The sequence below is a fragment of the Hypanus sabinus genome, chromosome 26 (assembly GCF_030144855.1).
Source record: "Hypanus sabinus isolate sHypSab1 chromosome 26, sHypSab1.hap1, whole genome shotgun sequence".
Classification (NCBI taxonomy): domain Eukaryota; kingdom Metazoa; phylum Chordata; class Chondrichthyes; order Myliobatiformes; family Dasyatidae; genus Hypanus; species Hypanus sabinus.
Window position 1 is genome coordinate 13,338,141 of NC_082731.1, and position 21,683 is coordinate 13,359,823.

Genomic DNA, 21,683 nt, shown 5'->3' on the forward strand with positions numbered 1-21,683 from the left:
GTGGGGGTGAGAAGAGAGCCTGTCCTGGGTGGTGGGGGTGAGACGAGAGCCTGACCTGGGTGGTGGGGGTGAGAAGAGAGGATGTCCTGGGTGGTGGGGGTGAGACGAGAGCCTGACCTGGGTGGTGGGGGTGAGAAGAGAGGATGTCCTGGGTGGTGGGGGTGAGACGAGAGCCTGACCTGGGTGGTGGGGGTGAGAAGAGAGCCTGACCTGGGTGGTGGGGGTGAGACGAGAGCCTGACCTGGATGGTGGGGGTGAGAAGAGAGCCTGTCCTGGGTGGTGGGGGTGAGACGAGAGCCTGACCTGGGTGGTGGGGGTGAGAAGAGAGCCTGACCTGGGTGGTGGGGGTGAGACGAGAGCCTGTCCTGGGTGGTGGGGGTGAGAAGAGAGGATGTCCTGGGTGGTGGGGGTGAGAAGAGAGGATGTCCTGGGTGGTGTGGGTGAGAAGAGAGCCTGACCTGGGTGGTGGGGGTGAGAAGAGAGGATGTCCTGGGTGGTGGGGAGGTGAGAAGAGAGCCTGACCTGGGTGGTGGGGGTGAGAAGAGAGGATGTCCTGGGTGGTGGGGGTGAGAAGAGAGGATGTCCTGGGTGGTGTGGGTGAGAAGAGAGCCTGACCTGGGTGGTGGGGGTGAGAAGAGAGGATGTCCTGGGTGGTGGGGGTGAGAAGAGAGCCTGTCCTGGGTGGTGGGGAGGTGAGTGCCTGTGGCTTTGAACGGAATGCTGAGAAGTACAAGTGTGGAGAGAAGTTCAGCCAGAGGGCAAGCGCACTCCGGTCACCAGCAGGAAAATACCAGACGCGTGTGCTCTGTTTGTGAGGTTATGTTGAACTAACCTGAGGAGAAATCAGACACGTTCCCTTCATTTCACACGAGGATCAGACAAGTGATTTCTCACTGCAGGTGAGGGACTTTACCTGCCTTGTGTGGAAAGACGTTGACTGTTGTGTCCAACAAATCAAGATGGTAATATTTTGTAGGCAGCTCAAAGAACTGATGCACCTCTCAACTGTCAGAGCAGACTTGATGGGCTGAATGGCCTAATTCTGCTTCTATATCTTATGATCACTGCAATATGCAGCCAGTCATTCCCTTGCTTTTAAAACACTGGTTCCCAAACCTTTTTGCGGTTACCACCCCCCTATCTCCCAGACCACATCCCCAGTGCTACCCCCACATGCTGTCTTGCTGGCCATTACATAAAAACTATGAAGTATTTTGATTCGCAAACACGAGGGAATCTGCAGATGCCTGGCGAAGGGTCTCGGCCCGAAACGTCGACTGTACTTCTCCCTATAGATGCTGCCTGGCCTGCTGTGTTCCTCCAGCATTTTGTGTGTGTTGCAAGTATTTTGATTCACAATGCACAGACACAGAAACTGCAAATTCAAAGCACTAACAAATATTGCATAAACAGCCAATATTGCACTTAAGTAGGTTCTAACTTGAACAGAAATGTGCAGACAACTGATTTGACAGATAAGATTCACATCATTTCCATGCAATTGAAGACTGATTTCATTAAACTTTGTGAATAATTCTGACAATTAAGCAGTATCATACCCAGTATTCTTCAGTCAATTACTGAATGTAGCATTAGAATCTTCAAAGAATTTTATCTCAGTTTCAGAAAGTGGATGAAAGCATCTCAGGCAGTTTCCTTTTGAAATCCGTCGGACTCTGTGTGTCAAACTGTTCACCATTCTCAATACAAAGTTCTTGAAATTGTAGAGAATTGATGTTACTTTCACTGTGATACCTGAAACAGCATTTGATGATTTGTGCAGCCAATCACTTAAGGTTTATTGTGACAAGCTGTTGTCTGAGAATGAAACAGTGAATGGTAAATATGTTAGGTGCAGCTTTTTCAATAAAGTAATAACCTCATGGTGTCGTCCTGTCTGATGCACAAGCAGGAATGTTGGTGAGTAGAATATCCTTCCTGTTGAAAAATTGCTCAACAACCCCAAAATATTGTCTCCCCCTTCATATCGGTTTCTAGTCCCCCGGCAAATAACAACTCCTGGACCATGCTTTCATTCTTTATGAAGTGAACATAACCAAGAAGCAACAATTCGTTGTCTGGCAAAGTTGACTAATCCAACAGCAGAAGAAATTCTGTTGTCCTACGTATGTCACATGGAGCGGTTGCAGACCAAAACCGCTGAGAGACGGAGTACGGGAGTTGACACCGGGTGATGCACTTCCAACGTAACCAAGTTCCAAGTTGAAAAAACTCTTACAGCAATGGAAAAGACCAATCTTCCGTCCTTGGACTCACTTTACACCGCACGCTGTCGGAGCAGTGCTGCCAGGGTAATCAAGGACAAGGCCCACCCAGCCAACACACTTTTTGTCCCTCTTCCCTCTGGGAGAAGGTTCAGGAGCTTGAAGACTTGTACGGCCAGATTTGGGAACAGCTTCTTTCCAACAGTGATAAGACTGCTGAACGGATCCTGACCCGGATCTGGGCCGTACCTTCCAAATATCCGGACCTGACTTGCACTACCTTACTTTCCCTTTTCTATTTTCTAATTATGATTTATAATTTAAATTTTTGTTATATTTACTATTGATTTGTACTCCAGGGAGCGTGAAGCGCAGAATCAAATATTGCTGTGATGATTGTACGCTCTGGTATCAATTGTTTGGCGACAATAAAGTATTCTAAAGTAATGAAACTAAAATCAGTGATGGTGAAGTTAATGTAATCAGCATTCCAATTAGTGAAGTTAGCAGTCAACAAAAAATATCATTCCCTGTCTGTCTCCCTCTGGCTAGGCTGACTTGAGACAGAGTGAGAATACCTAAGTATACCCATTCACTACTACCTTGCCCCAACCCACACAACAAGTTACCTGTAATAACCACACAGATCATAATACAAAAATAGAAATTAGGCACTTGGCACTCACATTGCAGAATGTGTCTTCTTCCACGTTCTCAGACATTTCACCTGTTCAGAATTGTCACTGAGGGAGTTGCTTTAATTTTTTTAACATGGTGATCTGTGCAAAACCATACTCAGACCCTCCTTTACTGCTGGTAGAATCAGTTCTTCTCCAGTTATGTGGGGCTTCCCAGATTTAACAATGAAGCACACAGACCATCACTGTCTTGTTGTGACATGTGAACATGTTTTGAAGTGTTTTCCGTTTCTGTGTTCTATGTTCCAGCACGTTCCTGCTGAAGACGGACTGCACCCTGAGAGGGAAGTGTTCACTATGTCGTCTGACTTGGGGAGGCAACAGCCAGTTCACACCGGGGATAAATCATTCACCTGCTCTGACTGTGGGAAGGGATTTAACTGGCCGTCTGACCTGCTGAGACACCAGCGCACTCACACCGGGGAGAGGCCGTTCACCTGCTCCGATTGCGGGAAAGGATTTGCGTGCTCCTCCAACCTCCTCAAGCACCAGCGGGTCCACACCGGGGAGAAGCCGTTCGTCTGCTCCGAGTGCGGGAAGGGGTTCAGTCAGTCGTCCAACCTGGAGATACACCTGCGCACTCACAGCGGCGAGAGACCGTTTACCTGCTCCGAGTGTGGGAAGGGGTTCATTCTGTCGTCCAAGCTGGTGACTCACCGGCGGATTCACTTCGGCGAGAGGCCGTTCACCTGCTCCGAGTGCGGGAAAGGATTCACTGAGTCATACAACCTGCTGACACATCAGCAAATTCACACCGGGGAGAGGCCGTTCGGCTGCTCCCAGTGTGGGAAACGATTCAAACATTCAACAGAACTGATAATGCACCAGCGAATTCACACCGGAGAGAGGCCGTACATCTGCTCTGACTGCGGGAAGGGATTCATCCGGAGGGCCAACCTGCTGACCCATCAGCGGATTCACACCGGAGAGAGGCCGTTCACCTGCTCCGTGTGCGGGAAGGGCTTCGTTCAGCTATCCCAAATGCAGGCACACAAGTACATTCACACCGGGGAGAGGCCGTTCACCTGCTCTGTGTGTGGGAAGGGATACGCACGGTCATTCTGCCTGGCGAGACACCAGCGGGTTCACACCCAGGAGAAAGTGTAACTGTGTGACACATTGACACTGAAACACTGCGGTCACCGAGACTCCGGGTGAGTTCACAGTGACTTTGGGCTGTTGCTTTCTGCCGTTCCTGACACCTGATCAGACCAAGGACTGAGCCCTGGTCAGTTTGGGATTTGTTTCTGACGGTGTCTGTAAATCCTGTAACTGGACCAGCCATTTATATTCCTGAACCAGTGTGAAATAAATCAGATCCGTGTCACAGGCCCTTTGAATCTGTAACACTCTGGGAGTGAAGTAGGAGGCCAAACTCGTGTTCTGGTCTCCGCCCAGAGTAAACCTGCTGCCAGTGGCACCAGGCTCCATTCTACCCACCGGTTTCGGTAGGAGTTTTAGTGTTGTGCTGTGTAACATCTGAACAAAGGTGAATCGTAAGAGAAGTGTGAGGTGGTGCTAGTGGAAGTGATTCTGCGATGGTCTGAGGGTGCTGGAATGCAGGAGTTTTACTGTATCTCCCCTTTCTGTGTTCAGTCGATCCCTCCCTGAGGAAAGGGGTGACACAGAACTGTGAGTACAAAATTCTGAGGGCTGGAAGTAGCTGGGGTGAATGCAAGCAGATTTTTCCCTCTGAGGTTGGGTGAGTCTAAAACTAGAATGAAAGATAAATGTTTAAGGGGGGGGTGGTTGTGAGAGTGTGGAACGTATGGATGTGGTTTTGATTTCAAACATTGAGGAGAAGTTTCCAGGCCTGTGGTGCTCTGTCTCCATGGCACAGCGTCCCCACCCTGGGGGTAAAGAGACTTTCAGCAGACAAGTCGAGAGCTCCCTGGTGCCTTGTCCCAGACTTCCCTCGCCTATTGTGTCTCTGGGAGAATCGAATTGATGTTTAACCTTTCCCTCCCCTTTCTTGATCTTTCTGTCTCCATCTCTGGAGATGGCTTATCTACTGATATCTACTATAAGCCTACAGACTCTCACAGCTACCTGGACTATTCCTCTTCCCACCCTGTCTCTTGCAAAAATGCCATCCCCTTCTCACAATTCCTCCATCTCCGCCACGTCTGCTCTCAGGATGAAGCTTTACATTCCAGGACGAAGGAGATGTCTTCCTTTTTTAAACAAAGGGGCTTCCCTTCCTCCACCATCAACTCTGCTCTCGAACGCATCTCTCCCATTTCCTGCACATCTGCCCTCACCCCATCCGCCCACCACCCCACTCGGGATAGGGTTCCCCTTGTCCTCACCTACCACCCCACCAGCCTCCAGGTCCAACATACAATTCTCCGTAACTTCCGCCACCTCCAACGGGATCCCACTACCAAGCACATCATTCCCTCCCCCTTCTTTCTGCTTTCCGCAGGGATCGCTCCCTACGTGACTCCCTTGTCCACTCGTCCACCCCCCCCCCCATCCCTTCCCACCAATCTCCCTCCTGGCACTTATCCTTGCAAGCAGAACTAGTGCTACACCTGCCCTTACACTTCCTCCCTCACCACCATTCAGGGCCCCAGACAGTCCTTCCAGGTGAGGTGACACTTCACCTGTGAGTCTGCTGGTGTGGTATACTGCGTCCGGTGCTCCCGGTGTGGCCTTTTATATATTGGTGAGACCCGACGCAGACTGGGAGACCGTTTCGCTGAACACCAGAGAAAGCAGGATCTCCCAGTGGCCACACATTTTAATTCCACGTCCCATTCCCATTCTGATATGTCTATCCATAGCCTCCTCTACTGTCAAAATGAATCCAAACTCAGGCTGGAGGAACAACACCTTATATACCAGCTAGGTAGCCTCCAACCTGATGGCATGAACATTGACTTTTCCAACTTCCATTAATGCCCCTCCTCCCCTTCTTACCCCATCCCTGACATATTTAGTTGTTTTTTTTTCTCTCTCTCTGCCCATCACTCTGCCTGTTCTCCATCTCCCTCTGGTGCTTCCCCCACCCCTTTCTTTCTCCCGAGGCCTCACATCCCATGATCCTTTCCCTTCTCCAGCTCTGTATCACTTTAGCCAATCACCTTTCCAGCTCTTAGCTTCATCCCACCCCCTCCGGTCTTCTCCTATCATTTTGCATTTCCCCCTCCCCCCACTACTTTCAAATCTCTTACTATCTTTCCTTTCGGTTAGTCCTGACGAAGGGTCTCGGCTCAAAACGTCAACAGTGCTTCTCCCTATAGATGCTGCCTGGCCTGCTGTGTTCCACCAGCATTTTGTGTGTGTTGTTTGAATTTCCAGCATCTGCAGGTTTCCTCGTGTTTGATATTTAACCGTTGGTTGCCAGCTCCTTTCAGTCGTGGAGATGGAAGGAAGTGACCTGTGGCTTGGGTGGGTCTCCATGATACAAGACCAGTTCTGACGAGTATGAGGCCCACCAGCCCGTCTAGTCCATGGCACTGCTCACTTCCATCGAACTGCACCGGGACCACAACCCTCTGTACCCCTACTATCCATGTATCTGTCCAAACTCCTCTTAAACATCTGTGCGGGCAGCTCATTCCACACTCTCACGACCCTCTGAGTGAAGTCATTTCCTATCATTTTCCCCTTGAACTTTTCACCTTTCACCCTTAACCCGTGACCTCTGGTTGTAGTCCCACCCAACCTCAGCGGAAAAAGCCTGCTTGCTTTTACCCTGTATATACCCCGTATAATTTTGTATACCTCTACGAAATCTCCTCTCCATCGTCTGTGTTCTAGAGAATACAGTCCTAACCTATTCATTATAACTCGGGTCCTCCAGATCCGGCAACATCATTGTGAATTTCCTCTGCACTCTTTCAACCTTGTTTACATCTTTCCCATAGGTAGGTGACCAAAACTACACAGAGTTCTCCAAATTTGGCCTCACGAATGTCTTAGACAACTTCAACGTAACACCACGTCTCCTGTACTCAGTTATGAACGTCGATGTGCCAGGAGCTTTCTTTACGGGCCTATCTACCTGTGACACCACTCTCAATGATTTGAGGGTTCCCTTTGTTGTACCATGCTCCTCAGTGCCATACCGTTCACTGTGTAAGATCTACCCTGGCTGGTCCTGCCAAACTGCAACACCTCACACTTGTCTGCATGAAATTCCATCGGACGTTTTCCCAGCTGATCCAGCTCCCTCTGCAAGCCACGACAACCTTCCTCGCTGTCCACTACATCCTCAGTCTTGGGGTCATCTGCAAATCTGGTGATCCAGTTAACCACATTGTCATCCAGATCGTTGACGTAGATGACAAACAACGAAGGACCCAGCACCAATCCTTGTGCCACACCACCAGTCACAGGCCTCTAGACAGAGAGGCAGCCGTCTATTACCATTCTCTCCCACAAAGCCAATGTCTAATCCAATTTACTAACTCGTCCTGAAAGCCCAGCAGCTAAGGGCCCATCACCGCCTGCTCAGTGGAACGGGGCCAGAAGCAGGAGGGAGGATCAGTAGAGGGCAAGAGTCACGGTCAGGGGCATTGCTAGGAGAACAGGCCCATGTCAGAGAGGAGGGGATCACGGTCGCATCTGAAACAGAAGCAAGAGTTGGCGATGGAGCCCTTGAATCTGCTTCACTGTTCGGAGAGGTCCCGGCTGGTCCTTGTTCACCCTCCCTTCAGTTCTGCAGATTGCTGTCTTGTTCCAGTTGTGAAATCTAATAACAATCTCCAGATGATTTTAAATCCACCAGAATCCAGGACTGGACAGTGTGCCTTATCAGGATAGGCTGAGCAAGCTCGGGCTTTTGTCTTTGGAGTGGAGGGGGTTGAGAAGTGACTTCCCAGGGGGGGCAAGATGAATGGAGGCAGAGATCGAGCGGATGGCCAGGGACTTTGTCCCAGGGTGGACGTGGCTAATGCAAGGGGACGTAATCTGAAGGTGATTGGAGGAAAATATGCGGGGGATGTCGGAGGTAGATTTTCTTTTACAAAGAGCGGTGAGTGTGTGGAGCTCCCTGCCCGGTTAGTGGTAGAGGCTGATACGCTTGGGGACAATTAAGAGACTCTTAGAAAGGCACACGAATGATATAAAAATGGAGGGCTGTGTAGGAGTTAGATTGATCACAGAGTAGGCTAAAAAGTAAGGACCACATCATGGGTCGAACTGCCTGTACCGTGCTATAATGTGCTCTGTTCTATTTCCACACTCCAATTGTACGTACACTTCAGCCTTGAATCTGGCTGTGGTGGTTGGTCATTGATCGTCTGAATCAGAACTTCTCTGCGGGATGATGCCAGCGGCCCAAGCCTTCGTGACCTTCCCTCAGCTGCAAGTCTGGGCGCGGTGAAGTGCACCAGATCGTGTGGAGCGCCACTTCCATCTCACAGTAGCAGTCCGGGAGGCCAAGATGCATCAACAGGCAGGCAGGTAGCATTCATCCCGGATAATTGCCTGTCACAAGGGCAGGAACTGCAGTGGTTTAGATGTCTCAAAAGGGACAGGGAGGGACATAAAAGAGGTGGGGGAGTGGCATTGCTAGTCCGGAATAATATCACAGTTGCAGAGGGGGAGGGTGTCATAGAGGGAACGTATTCTGAGTGAAAGTCAGGAACAGGAAGAGATTCCAGCTATTCAGGACCAGTACATTTTGGCCAAAATACGTGGCTGACCCAGTTAGCCAGTTTCATGGAAATAGTTAACCAGGTTTAAAAAATATAGCTCCTATTTAAATGAATAACAAATTATGTGTTTAAGTGAAATAGAGAACAAATTTTGTGAGGCCATTGGTTTTTAATTCGATGCTGTAAGGTAATATTTTTTGGCGAACATGGCATCTTGATCAGTGTGGGAATTTTTTCAGCAGTCAGAATGAACAACAAAATGATCATAAGTCTCTGCTTTTTGAATCAGCCCGAACAGACGACAAAACACAAGCATCAGCCACTGATGCTGTGTGAAATCTTTTCTCAAAGCAGGGTGCAGTGTCTGACCACCACACACGTGCACGTGACTGATGCTCGATAGAAACTGTTGGGCAACCGTCTCCAGTCCCTATTGACTGACTAAGTAAGTAGAACCAATCGAAACAGCATTCCTCCAGACCACAAAACAAAATCAGTTAGTAAAACATAACTTTAAATGCACGTGAAGTGTGGAGCATGGATATCATAGTTCGTAAAAGCTGGATAAAAAGTAATATTGGCATATTTAAACTTAGAAAATATATCAAAGAAACATGTTAAAATATACTTAATTTCATCCCAAGTGTTGAGGTACATAAAGTGTGAGGTAGAGGTACAGAATGCTCAAAGCAAGACAACATTGTGGTGTAAAGTCAGACAGAGGCAACTTCATAGAAACATAGAAAATAGGTGCAGGAGTAGGCCATTCGGCCCTTTGAGCCTGCACCGCCATTCAGTATGATCGTGGCTGATCATCCAACTCAGAACCCTGTACCTGCTTTCTCTCCATACCCCCTGCTCCCTTTAGCCACAAGGGCCATATCTAACTCCCTCTTAAATATAGCCAATGAACCGGCCTCAACTGTTTCCTGTGGCAGAGAATTCCATAGATTCACCACTCTCTGTGTGAAGAAGTTTTTCCTCATCTCAGTCCTAAAAGGCTTCCCCTTTATCCTTAAACTGTGACCCCTCGTTCTGGACTTCCCTAACATCGGGAACAATCTTCCTGCATCTAGCCTGTCCAATCCCTTTAGAATTTTATACGTTTCAATAAGATCCCCCCATCATTGAACTGTTCCCACAGCCTATGGACTCACTTTCAAAGACTCTTCATCTCATGTTCTCCATACATTGTTTATTTATTTAGTTATTATTATTATTATTTCATTTATTTTAGCCTTTGCACTGTTTGCTGGCTTTTGCACACTGGTTGAATGGTCAGTTGGTGTGGTCTTTCATTGATTCTGTTTGGTTAACAGTCTATTATGAATTTATTGAGTATGCCTGCAAAGCATTGAGTCTCAGGGTTGTATATGATAACATACTTTGATAACAAATTTACTTGGAAAATCCGTTTTGCCGAGTACCGGCGCTCAGTCCTCCAGCAGTGGCGGGATCTCCCTGTGGCCACACACTTCAATTCCACAGACCACTCCCACTCCGACATGTCTATCCATGGCCTCCTCTACCGCCAAGATGAGGCCACACGCAGGTCGACGGAGCAATACCTTATCTCCCGCCTAAGTAGCCTCCAACCTGCTGGCATGAACATCCAACTCACTGACCTCCGTTGATACCCCTGCCCCCTCTTACCCCCATCCCTATCTATTATTTTAGTCTGGTTCTCTTTCTCTCTTCCCCCCCCCTATAATCTCCCCCCAGCCCTACCTTTCTTACTCTTTTATTTCCCATAATTCTCCACCTTCCCCCCCCTAGCCCATTTCCCTCCAGCCTATCACTTCCCAGCTCTCTACTTCATCCCTCCCCCCCACTCCTTATCCCCCCTCGACCATCCCATGTTACTTCACTCCTGATGAAGGGTTTCGGCCCGAAACATCGTCACTACCTCCTCCCATAGATGCTGTCTGGCCTGTTGAGTTCTGCCAGCATTTTGTGTTTTTTATTTATTTCCAGTGTTACAAACCCCGTAACTGGGTCACTTACCAGCAAAGATAGAGAGATCCGTTGAAGTCTGATGGTACTATTTTTAACAGTATTTATTAGTAAAAATACACAAAAATAATATCAATGCAAACATACAGATAATCTACGTCGTCAATACTAAATCTAAAAGTGCAGGTATAATAATAATCAATAAGAAATAAGCTCTCTCGTTGTCTAGGGGATAATGTATTGTCCGATGGAAATATAAAAGTCACTCAGTTCATTCAGGCTGCAGCCTTCGGTTGGAGACAAGAGAGATTTTTAGAAACTTGCCAGCTTTTCCTTTTTATGATTTCGATCCTTGGTGTTTCGTTGGTGTGGCCTCTTCTTTAGCTAAAGCTGTTCTTCCGTGGCGAGGCCCCAATCCCAGGCAAAGAGAAAGGACGCCCGCGAGCCCCCCACCAGCTGTTGCTATTAAACGCTGTCACGGGATTTCTAGCGTTTCTCCTGGTGCATCTAAAGGGGTTGTTCCCCAGACCCTCTTTTATCCTTACTCACGGGGTCTCAGATGTCAGTCAGGTTGGGATGATGCAATCCCTCAACCAGCCCACTCTGGTCATCCCCTGAGGGCTTCAATGAATAGTACAGTACTCAATACACAATTCCATCTCCAAGAGACAATAGCCGTTATCAGTGGTTCCGCCTTGCTGAGGCCAGGACACATTCCAAGCCTTGTGTATTCTGGACGTCTCTCATTTCCTGGGTCCCAGACCCGAATTAATAGCGATCTTGCGATTCTCAAAAAGGAGGGGGCTACTTTGTACCCTACGGCCCCTCAGAGTTGTGGCACATTCATAACACCCCCTTCCTTCAAAGCCTTTTTACCATTGGTAAAAATGGATTAATACAGTCTTACAGGATTTTAGAACCTAACACAATACAAAAGTTTTTTTTCACTACAGAGTAATACAGTTATACATTCAATTCAGCATCTAAACAGTTAACAATTACATTGTCACTCCCTTTAATATCTTAACATCTTGTACCTTAATGAAGTCTTGTAGCATCAGACTCCAATTCAGTAACCACCTATTTTTATTCCTTTTCTTCAGCAAACAAAAACTAGAGTTGTGATCTTAGCTTACGTGTATACTACAAAAGTTCATGCAAATACTAATCTTTATGTTACTTTCAAACTTAACAGTCAATCTTCCATGGGGGTTGACTTTATTATTCACATGCTTTGTCGAAATCCCTTCAAACCAGATCCTGCTTTTTAAAATGGCAGCCCGTCAACCCTCGCCCCTTTTCCAGTTAATTCCCACGTGGTGAGCTTGTGCACCATGGCGAAATAGGCTTTCAACCGCTCCTTTCATAGGAGTTATTTTATCAACAATGTGTTCCAAACTTAGACCATTTTCCGAATTTCCACACAATTCTTTAAGTTTAAGCAAGTTGCTAGTTTTCTCTTCAGGACCCTTCATGCTATTAGTTTTCAGTTTAATATCTGCAAGCGATCCCTCTTTGTTCAAACAGCATTTCGAATTCTGCTTTTTCACACCACACTCTTGAATAACAATAGCGTGTGGGGCCCCTTTACCTTCCAACTCAACCTGTAATTGATTCGCAGGCACCGCATTACCAAGCCATTGTCTCTGTAGCCTGGTTGCTGCCTCTGACATCAATCCAGACCTCAAAATTTCTTCATTCAATTTAGGAACCACACTTCTCCCCTTTCCTTCAATAACAGTATTCACCTCACCACCTTTTATCTCCTCACTAACTTTTAACACACCTTCGAGCACAAACAACTGGGAATTCTCACTTCCCACTATTACCAAGGTTAACCCTTTCTTCACTGAACCAAGTCCATCTGACCCACAAGGACTGCATTCCTTGTTAACTGAATCAAATACTTCAGACTTTTTCTGAGCTCCATTACTAGGTTCAGTACCACGTGCATCCACATCTTGAACACACTCAAATGGGACATTTGCCTCTTCCAGACTTTCAATACCCGTACCCTTTTCAAATTCTAAATTCCCCTGATCCTCCCAGTTACTCTCTGGGCAACTCCCTTCCGGAGTAAACTCAACCCCGCGGGCTGAAACAACCTCATCTGTGAACCCAGCAGACTTCTTCAAGGTAATGGCATCCTTGTCATCTAGGACTGCCCTCATTTCATTATCGGGAACATCTTTAGACAATTCTTCAACTTCTTCAAACAGTTCTGCCAAACCAGACAGATCATCCATGTCCAACTCTGGACCTTCTAACAGCCTTATCTGTTTCTCATCTTTACTTCGTGCCTCTATAAATTTCCTCCTGGCTAAGGGCAGGACTACCTCCTCGCCCTTACTCTCTTTCACTTTACTATTCTCCATTTTACCACCCTCTAACCCCTCTTGGTACAGGGTCGGTAAAAACGTCTCGGCCAAATCGATACTGGCCGGATTTAAACTGCTCTCGTTCTCAGCTGCCTCTCTCGACATGCTGCGAGTGATCGCGCATGCGGGATAGATTTTGGAATCTAGGGGCGGGACCTCAACACTCACAGGCCGGCTCGTCAGCTTCATTGCTGACCAAACCTTACCACCGGCTAAATCGTTACCTAGAAGGACGTCCATGTCAGTTCTCGGGAATTCTGATCGGACCCCTATTTCAACTGGTCCAGATACCAGATCACAATTTATAATGATCCTATGCAAGGGCACCGCTTCTGTCCCTTTTCCTATTCCTCTCAAAGCTACCATTCCCGTCTTGCGACCAAAATCCAGTACCTTACTTCTAATCAATGACAGTTCAGCTCCCGTGTCTCTCCAGATCCACACTGGAACTGGTGTGTCTTCCCCTCTCACAGACACGGTTCCTTCTGAAATACATTTCTCAGACCCTGCTCGTACTCTGTCTACCTGGGGCTCTCTCGTCGATTTCCTGATCACCACAACACATCCTGTAGGGACTGCTGCTTTCCATTTTCCTGTCTCCTTCCTTGGAGCAAGGTACCTAGATGCAATATGTCCCCCCTTTCCACAATTAAAACAGGTCAAGCCAGGAACCCTCCTGCTGTCTTGCCTCTCCTCCTTAATCTTACCACTAGCTCCCAGCGGGACCTCTGCCTCAGCCAGCGGGCTTTCTCTACCGTTCCCACGGTCTCTCTGGTAACTTTTATTGGAGGAAAACTTTGTCTTGTGGGTTAGGGCATATTCATCTGCGAACCTAGCAAATTCGGAGATGGACTTATTCGGCTTTTCATTCAAATACATCCGGATATCATCCGAAACACAACCTTTAAATTCCTCAATCAGAATTAACTCCCTGAGATGCCAAAAATCTTCTTCCACTATTTCTGCTGCACACCAACGATCCAAGAGCACACCCTTCTCATAGGCAAACTTGGTATACGTCTGATTCAACCCTTCCTTTAGATTTCTATGCTTCAGGTACCAATTCATAGGTCCAAAGAATGGCCTCCTTTACTTTCTCATAATTTTCAGACTCTTCCTCCTCCATGGACAACACCGCATATGTCCTTTGTGCCTTCCCTTTTCACACACTTTGTAACAACGCCACCCACTGATCTTTGGGCCACTTCTGACTCACTGCCAGCTTTTCAAAATGCAAGAAATAACTATCAACATCCGTCTCCTCGAACGGAGGTACTACCCTCAACTCCCGACTAACATTAAACCGCTCCTCTTGGTCTGGCCCTTGAGCTCTTCACTCTTGCCTTAACTTGTCCATGTCCAAGTCATGTTGCCTCTGTTTCTCCGCCTCCCTCTCTTTCTCGGCTCTCTCCTTCTCTTTTTCAGCTGCTTCCAGCAGTTTTAGCTGAATTTCATGCTCCCTTTGTTTCTCAGCTCTTTCCTGCTCCGTCTTCACCTCTAACTCCTTTAGCTGGAGCTCATTCTCCCATTGCTTCACGGCCCTTTCTTTTTCCTTCTCAGCTGCTTTAACTTAATTTCATGTTCCAACCTTAATTTCTCCAACTCTAACTGAGCCGTCCCACCAGCGGGTGCCTTTTCAGGGATATTTTCCAATACCTCAGCCGAAAACACATTCTTCACAATATAATACTGAGTTATGGCCCTCTGCACCTCCCCCTTTTTCATTGACAACCTCACCTCTGCGAGGTTTCGTCCTTTCGCAATATTTATCAAGTCCAACTTTGTGGCCGCCTCTAGCGCCTCCAGAGTCGGGTTTTCTATAAATTCATCCACATCCATCTTTGCTGGTTTCCCGTCTGGCTACCTGCGCAACCAGACCCACGTTTGGACTTAAGCCCAATTCACTGGCCCTCCAATTTGGTATCAAATCTCGAGACGAGGCCCCAAGTTGTTACGAATCCCGTAACTAGGTCACTTACCAGCAAAGATAGAGAGGTCCATTGAAGTCTGATGGTACTATTTTTAACAGTATTTATCAGTAAAAATACACAAAAATAATATCAATGCAAACATACAGATAATCTACGTCGTCAATACTAAACCTAAAAGTGCGAGTATAATAATGTAAAGGGGGTTGTTGGAATAATGTCCAGCCCTAAAGGGGCAGAGGCATGGGCAGAGCAGACCTCTCAGTTGTTGGGTGAGTGGCAGCGCTTGGCTGAGGGAAAGCGACAGGGACTGGGTGAAAGTTTGAGTAGGCGGGCTGGTGACGTTGTTAGAACTGTCGGGCTCAATTACCTCGAAGTGACAGCTGCCAGTTCTGGGAAAGTGTGGGAAAATGTGTGTGGTTCAACTGGTAGTCAAATGCCGCTTATCATATCTATGGCAGGAGATTGGTGGGAAGTTTTTAGGGTATCCCTTTTGGCTAGGGGGGCAGATAAATTGCTTGTGGTGCCAAGGGGATCTGTCAAGGGGATCAGTTGTTTCGTTGATCCGAGAGGTGTCGGGAAACTTAGAGGAGGCCCAGTGGGGGAATGGCTTGGGGTCTCTGGGGGAGCACGTTCCCAGCAATGTACCAAGGAACTCCCGAAAGGAGCAGACCCTATTCCTGAAGGCTTAGAGGGGCCACGCACACAGGTGTTGTTACAGATGGATGGAAGTCAAGTTAAAGCCATCCTCGGCACCGGGGTGCCGGTTAAGTTGCTGTACAGTTTGTTTTATAACTGTTATTGGAAGCATTTACCCTTGACGACATTGAGGACACTGGAGATTTGGGGTACCAGTGCCGGTGATTATCCAGACGACGGTTGTTGGTCAGTGAAAATGGAGTTCTTGGAGGCAAATGTGGAGGAGACTGAGGTTCGTGAATCGTTAATGCTGATGTGTCTGGACACTGTTGAGACGGGCAGCGTTTCGGTTCTGGAGAGAACTATTATCCTGCTGTTGCGCTTGGGGGCCTGCCCAGAGGAGGCGGGTGAGAGCTGTTTGGAGGCATTGTCCATGCACCCAGAGTTTCGAGCTGCTTGTGCGGACGTGTGTAGCAGCATTGGGCCAATACCGAATTCAAACAAGAGCCAGTGGCGGTACGGCCTGGGGGAAGTATCTGAGGGTGAGACCCTCTTAGTGGACGCTGCGAAATACCACGAGGGAGTGGAGTTGACTGCTGAAGACACCTCGGTGAGAGAGAGGTTGCGGCGACTGGCCCCGACAGCCGTGGAAGACGTAGGCAGCGTGTGTGTGGATTATATTGCGTTGAAGAGGCGCACTGTCAGTGACCAGAATATGGCCCTGAGGGCCGAAGAGGCGATGGCCTGTCTGAGTGGTGCGACGTGGTTTAAGGTGCTGGATCTGAGGAGTGGATGTTGCCAGATCCCGATGAGTGGGGCCGACAAGGAGAAGACGGCCGTTATAAATTCCCTAGGAGTCTTCGGGTCCGAAAAGATGCCACAGGGCATATCTGGAGCCCTTGCAACCTTCCTGCGGGGCAGGTGGAAGACCATAGGGGATGTGGAGGCGTTTGGAGTTTTGGCGTTATGTGGATGATCTCTTAGTATTTGGATTTACCTCAGGAGAATATGAAGTGAGGTCGTTGCAGGAGCGGCTGAGAACTACCGAGTTAAAGTGTTTTCGGGACACGTGCCAGGGCTGGCGAAGGTCGCAGCTCGTGAGTGACTGTCTCTACGGAATCAAGTTTGAAATGAAGACGGAGAGACTGGAGAAAGAGATCTGGAACCATTTGGAAGACTTACAAGTTGGAGAGAATGAAGAGAGTTGTCTGACTGAGGGCAACAGCAAACTGAGAACCCGGAGGGGGGAGTTTGCGGAGGTGAAGAAATTGAGGACAAATCTCAGAAGAGGGAAGCGGAAGCTTGAAGGGAACCTGAAGATGACCATCGACAGTTCCAATGAAGTGCAAAACCTGAAAGCTGATCTGGAAGAAGTCATGAGGAAGAAAAAACTGGAGAGAAGTGCAGTGAATACTGAACTGGAGGCTGACCAATCTTTAACTGCTGCTTTTCAGGCCGGGGTGGAAGAAGCTGTTGGAGTAACTGTGTTCCAGATTGAGATGGCTGGAATGCGTGAGTCAGAACTGCTGAGCCTGTGGCGAGAGTTGCAGGGGCCAGAGAAGAAGCTGATATCTCAATTGCAGGAGGCTGAAGAGACTACAGGAGCAGTGCAGGACAAGTGTTTCCATTTGGAGAAGATCAAACAGCAGCTACCGATCACAGAAATGAGGAATAATACAGATTCGATGGATGATGTGCTGGATGTGTGGTACATGCTGCCTTTTGCTGACTTTCCCTCGATTGAGGAAGAGACCTTTAGCCCTTCTCCCACTGAGTCAGGTGTAGCGGGGAGGGTTAGCTGTGTGCAGTGTGGGGCATGAGTGAGAGGTTGAGAGAGGAGTTGGTAGTGGGCCCAAGGTATCCCCAGTTGTGTCCGAGCCTGAAGGGTCTAGGTGAGGGGGTACGGAGGTCTCAGAAGGGTTAGGGAACTCCCAGATAGTTGGCCTATGTAGCGCCTGAGGAACAGGGCATGAGGTTTACTGTGTGGGGAGGAGATGTCACTGTTTGTGCTTGGGTTACAGTGTGTTGGCAGGAAAGGTGGCGAGTTATTTAATAGTCATGAGGACATGACTTTTATTTGGTGGGGGGAGAGTGTAAAGGGGGTTTCTTCTTTTTTCTTTGTTACTGTGTATGTAATCAAAATGGCTTCTTTGTTTTGTTAAAAGCAGGAATGCTTCTTTGTTGCAAGAGAGTGCTGGAAGCTTGTTTGGGTTAAAATTTACTGATAACGAGAATTGTATTCCTTTGTAAACCAATTGGGATTAATGTTGTTCTTTCTTCTGAGTCTGTAAGCTATTGTTGGCGGGCTTTTGGGGAGATCGGCACGAAAGGGTGAGAGAGAGAGGGCGCGATGCTGTAAGCTGGGCGAGGAATGGACCCCAAGCAGGGGTCCGAGGCCAGGAGGTACTCCGAGGAGAGGAGATGAAGCTAGATGTGCTTGGTTGACCACTTCGGGTGGTCCTGAGCTGCGAGTCGAGGAGTTCGGAGGGGATCGAATGGTGGCCAGAAGACTTCAGTAATTGAGCTCCAACGGTTGTGCACGAAGTGGTTTGGACTTTGATAAGTTTGGCGCCTTTTCTTTATTTTTTTTCTTCATATATATACTGTATCATTATTAATCACTTCGTTATAGTAACCTTTATAAATTGTACTCATTTAATCGCATATGGTGTACTGTCTGTTTTTGGGCGAGGCGGGGACATCACACAGCATCCACACCAGCTGATTACCCAGTTTGGCGGGGCCGAAGGCTGCTCCCCCTAGACGGGAACGAGCTGAGCGAGCCTGAGGCGACCCGGGGGGGGGTTACAATAATAATCAATAAGAAATAAGCTCTCTCGTTGTCTAGGGGATAATGTATTGTCCGATGGAAATATAAAAGTCACTCAGTTCATTCAGGCTGCAGCCTTCGGTTGGAGACGAGAGAGATTTTTAGAAACTTGCCAGCTTTTCCTTTTTATGATTTCGATCCTTGGTGTTCCGTTGGTGTGGCCTCTTCTTTAGCTAAAGCTGTTCTTCTGTGGCGAGGCCCCAATCCCAGGCAAAGGGAAAGGACGCCCGCGAGCCCCCCACCAGCTGTCGCTATTAAACGCTGTCACAGGATCTCTAGCGTTTCTCCTGGTGCGTCTAAAGGGGTTGTTCCCCAGACCCTCTTTTATCCTTACTCACGGGGTCTCAGATGTCAATCAGGTTGGGATGATGCAATCCCTCAACCAGCCCACTCTGGTTGTCCCCTGAGGGCTTCAATGAATAGTACAGTACTCAATACACAATTCCGTCTCCAAGAGACAATAGCCGTTATCAGGGGATCCGCCTTGCTGAGGCCAGGACACACATTCCAGACCCTTGTGTATTCTGGACGTCTCTCTCTCATTTCCTGGGTCCCAGACCCAAATTAATAGCGATCTTGCGATTCTGAAAAAGGAGGGGGCTACTTTGTACCCTTCGGCCCCTCAGAGTTGTGGCACATTCGTAACACCAGCATCTGCAGATTCACTCGTGTTTACTTTGAAAATCACTGGAGAGAGACTCGGAATGGTATTTAGCATGCCAACACTCAAGTTGTTCCAATGTCTAAGTACATTTATTTTCGAAGTATGTATACATTATGCACTTGAGATTGGTCCCTCACAGGCAGCCACAAAATAAAGACACCTAAAAGAACCCGTCAACAGAAGACCATCAAATACCCAAAGGGCAGAGAGAGATGGAAAAGCAAATGTTGCAAACAGTGTTGAGGACCAAAGTCCACGAAAGGAAGGCCTGTCCACAGAGCCTCAGTTCAGGGCAAACTTCGCACAGCAGCGAGCTGGCCCCGACATCCTGACTTTTTAAATCTGGCTTGGCACTTAAATTGTCAGCCGAACAGCGGGATCTGTTGCTTCTGGGCCCTGGACTCCACCACCACGATTTGGCCTGCCCCTGGCTTTTCCAATTTGGCCCAGTGCTTGGGTTAATCGAAGCTCGGGTCTTCCCCACCTGCCTCACCGCACCTGGGTTCTGCCGAGCCACCGAGTCAGAGGTGGGGGGGGGGGGGCGGAGGTTACAGGCGATTGTTTACACTGAGTGTTTAACGGAAAAGGTGACATTACAAAGTATTTAGTGGTTTTCTGTGCTTCCCGAGCCTCAAGCAAGTGATCATCGAGCTTCACCAGCATCACCTTAAACCAGAAGTTGCCATCGAAAAAAATCATCAAAATGCATTGGATAATCATTAGATCAAAGAGCAGAACAACTATAACACATGCAAATCCACTAACGTTCAGTCCCCAGGTCCAAACTTCACTCCCAAAGGGTGAGTTCTGCAAAACATCACTAGCTAAAGCTGCATAATCATTAACAGTCTTCCCATAATGTAACAAGGCTTCATTCTGGTTAATAACTCTACCCGACTCTGCAGTAAAATGATGGATAGGTGGAAGGGCAGGAGGTTCATAGCTAAGTAAGCCCTCGTCAGTATCATTGATGTATACGTCCAGGTCAGCAGGTGGTTTTACAACTGGTTTGGGTGATACTTGCCCAGCTGCAGGCAAGTCCCTTGAAACATTAGAGTTAAGCCAACCGCAGATTAGTTTATTTGTGATGTGTGCTTGCAGTAGCAATACAAGTGTTACAGTGACATGGGTAATAGAGGCGCAATTCACATCAAACAGCAGGCCAGGCGGCATCTATGGAAAAGAGTGAACGGTCAGCGATTTGGGACGAGACCCTTCGTCAGAACAGGAGAAGTCAGAGTAAGAAGGTGGGGGCAGTGAAGGAAGTACAGGTGCGGGTAAAACTGGCAGGGTGTTGGGTGAAGTAAAGAGCTGGGAAGTTGATTGGTGAAAGGGGTACAGGGCCAGAGAAGGGGGGGGGGGAGTTCAACAGGAGAGAATAGAAGGAATAAAAGGAGCGAAGGCCATCAGAGGAAGGAGATAAGGTGAACGAGGGGGTGGGTTATGGGAAAGGAGAAAGAGGGGGGCAGTACCAGAAGTTTAAGAAATTGATGTCAATGCCGTCAGGGTGGAGGCTGCCCAGATGGAATATAAGGTGTTGAGAATGGCCTCACTGTGGCAGAAAAGGAGGCCGTGGACTGACACGTTGGAATGGGAATGGTAAGTAGAATTAAAATGGGTGCGAAGGTGCTCAGTGAAGTGCTCTCCCAATCTACGTTCCGTCTCACCGATAAAGAGGAGGCCTTACCGAGAACACCGGACACAGTAGGTGACCCCGACATGTCACAAGGGGGACGTGGAGACTGGACCCAAATGCGGGACGCAGGCACTGAAGTACTAGGGGCAGGACAGGAACAACTAAAGGACAGAACAAGACGGGGAGACCGTGGCAGGCAACGGTGATCCTGGGGTTCAGAGAGTTCATGGCTAGGGCAGGACCCTGGAGTTCATGACTGGGTGACTACAAGAACAGACTTACAGAACTAGATGATTAACAGTGGGTACTCCAAGCCAGGGTCGAGACAGGATAACCGGGTCAACAGTGCAACGACACAAACAAGGCAAACCAGACAGAACAGCGGGTACAAGACACACAGAGGACCAGGACAAAATAGGTTCAGAGTAGGACAACCCCCCAACTAGACTCAGTCCCAGAGCCCCTCATATCCACCTGCCAGCCGATAGGTCTCAGGTGCACCTCCTTAAGCCAGGATGTTCCTATTTGGGCTTAAGGGTGAAAGGGAGGACGGCTACAAGACCCGGAATACGGGCTCCGGACCGGACCATAACACAACAGACTCACAGGTGAAGTGTTGCTTCACCTGGGCCCTGAATGGTAGTGAGGGAGGAGGTGTAGGGGCAGGTGTAGCATTTGTTCAACTAGCAAGGATAAGTTCCAGGAGGGAGATCGGTGGGAAGGGATGAATGGACAAGGGATCTCTGTGGAAAGCAGAAAGCGGGGGCGGGGTGGGGGAAGATGTACTTGGTGGTGGAATCCCGTTGGAGCTGACTCGAAGGCTGGTGGGGTAGTGAGAAGAAGAGGAACCCTATTCGTGGTGGAGTGGCGGGAGGGTGGGGTGAGGGCAGACGTGCGGGAAATGGAAGAGATGTGGGTGACGGCAACATTGATGGTGGAGGAAGTGTTTGTGGGGGCAGGGGTGACACTTGTTCTGCTTGCAAGGACAAGTGCCAGGAGAGAGATCAGTGGGGGATTTGTAGGGGCATGTGGAGAGGCTTGATGCTAACAGGAATTTTATTGTCAATCAGCGTATCCACCGTTCTGAACTCACATTACGTTAAGTTCCAGACACACGATTCTGCAG

The 21,683-nt window shown here is 48.4% G+C and overlaps 1 protein-coding gene across 1 annotated transcript in view; it reads left to right on the forward strand.

The window, feature by feature from the left end:
* The window catches only part of LOC132381578 (zinc finger protein 721-like), a 92,356-nt gene that overhangs the window by 54,450 nt on the left and 16,223 nt on the right, over positions 1-21,683 (forward strand). The window contains exon 6 of the mRNA XM_059951073.1: positions 3,173-4,026. Within this exon, the coding sequence (XP_059807056.1) occupies positions 3,173-4,026 (854 nt within the window). The remainder of the gene's footprint in view (positions 1-3,172; positions 4,027-21,683) is intronic.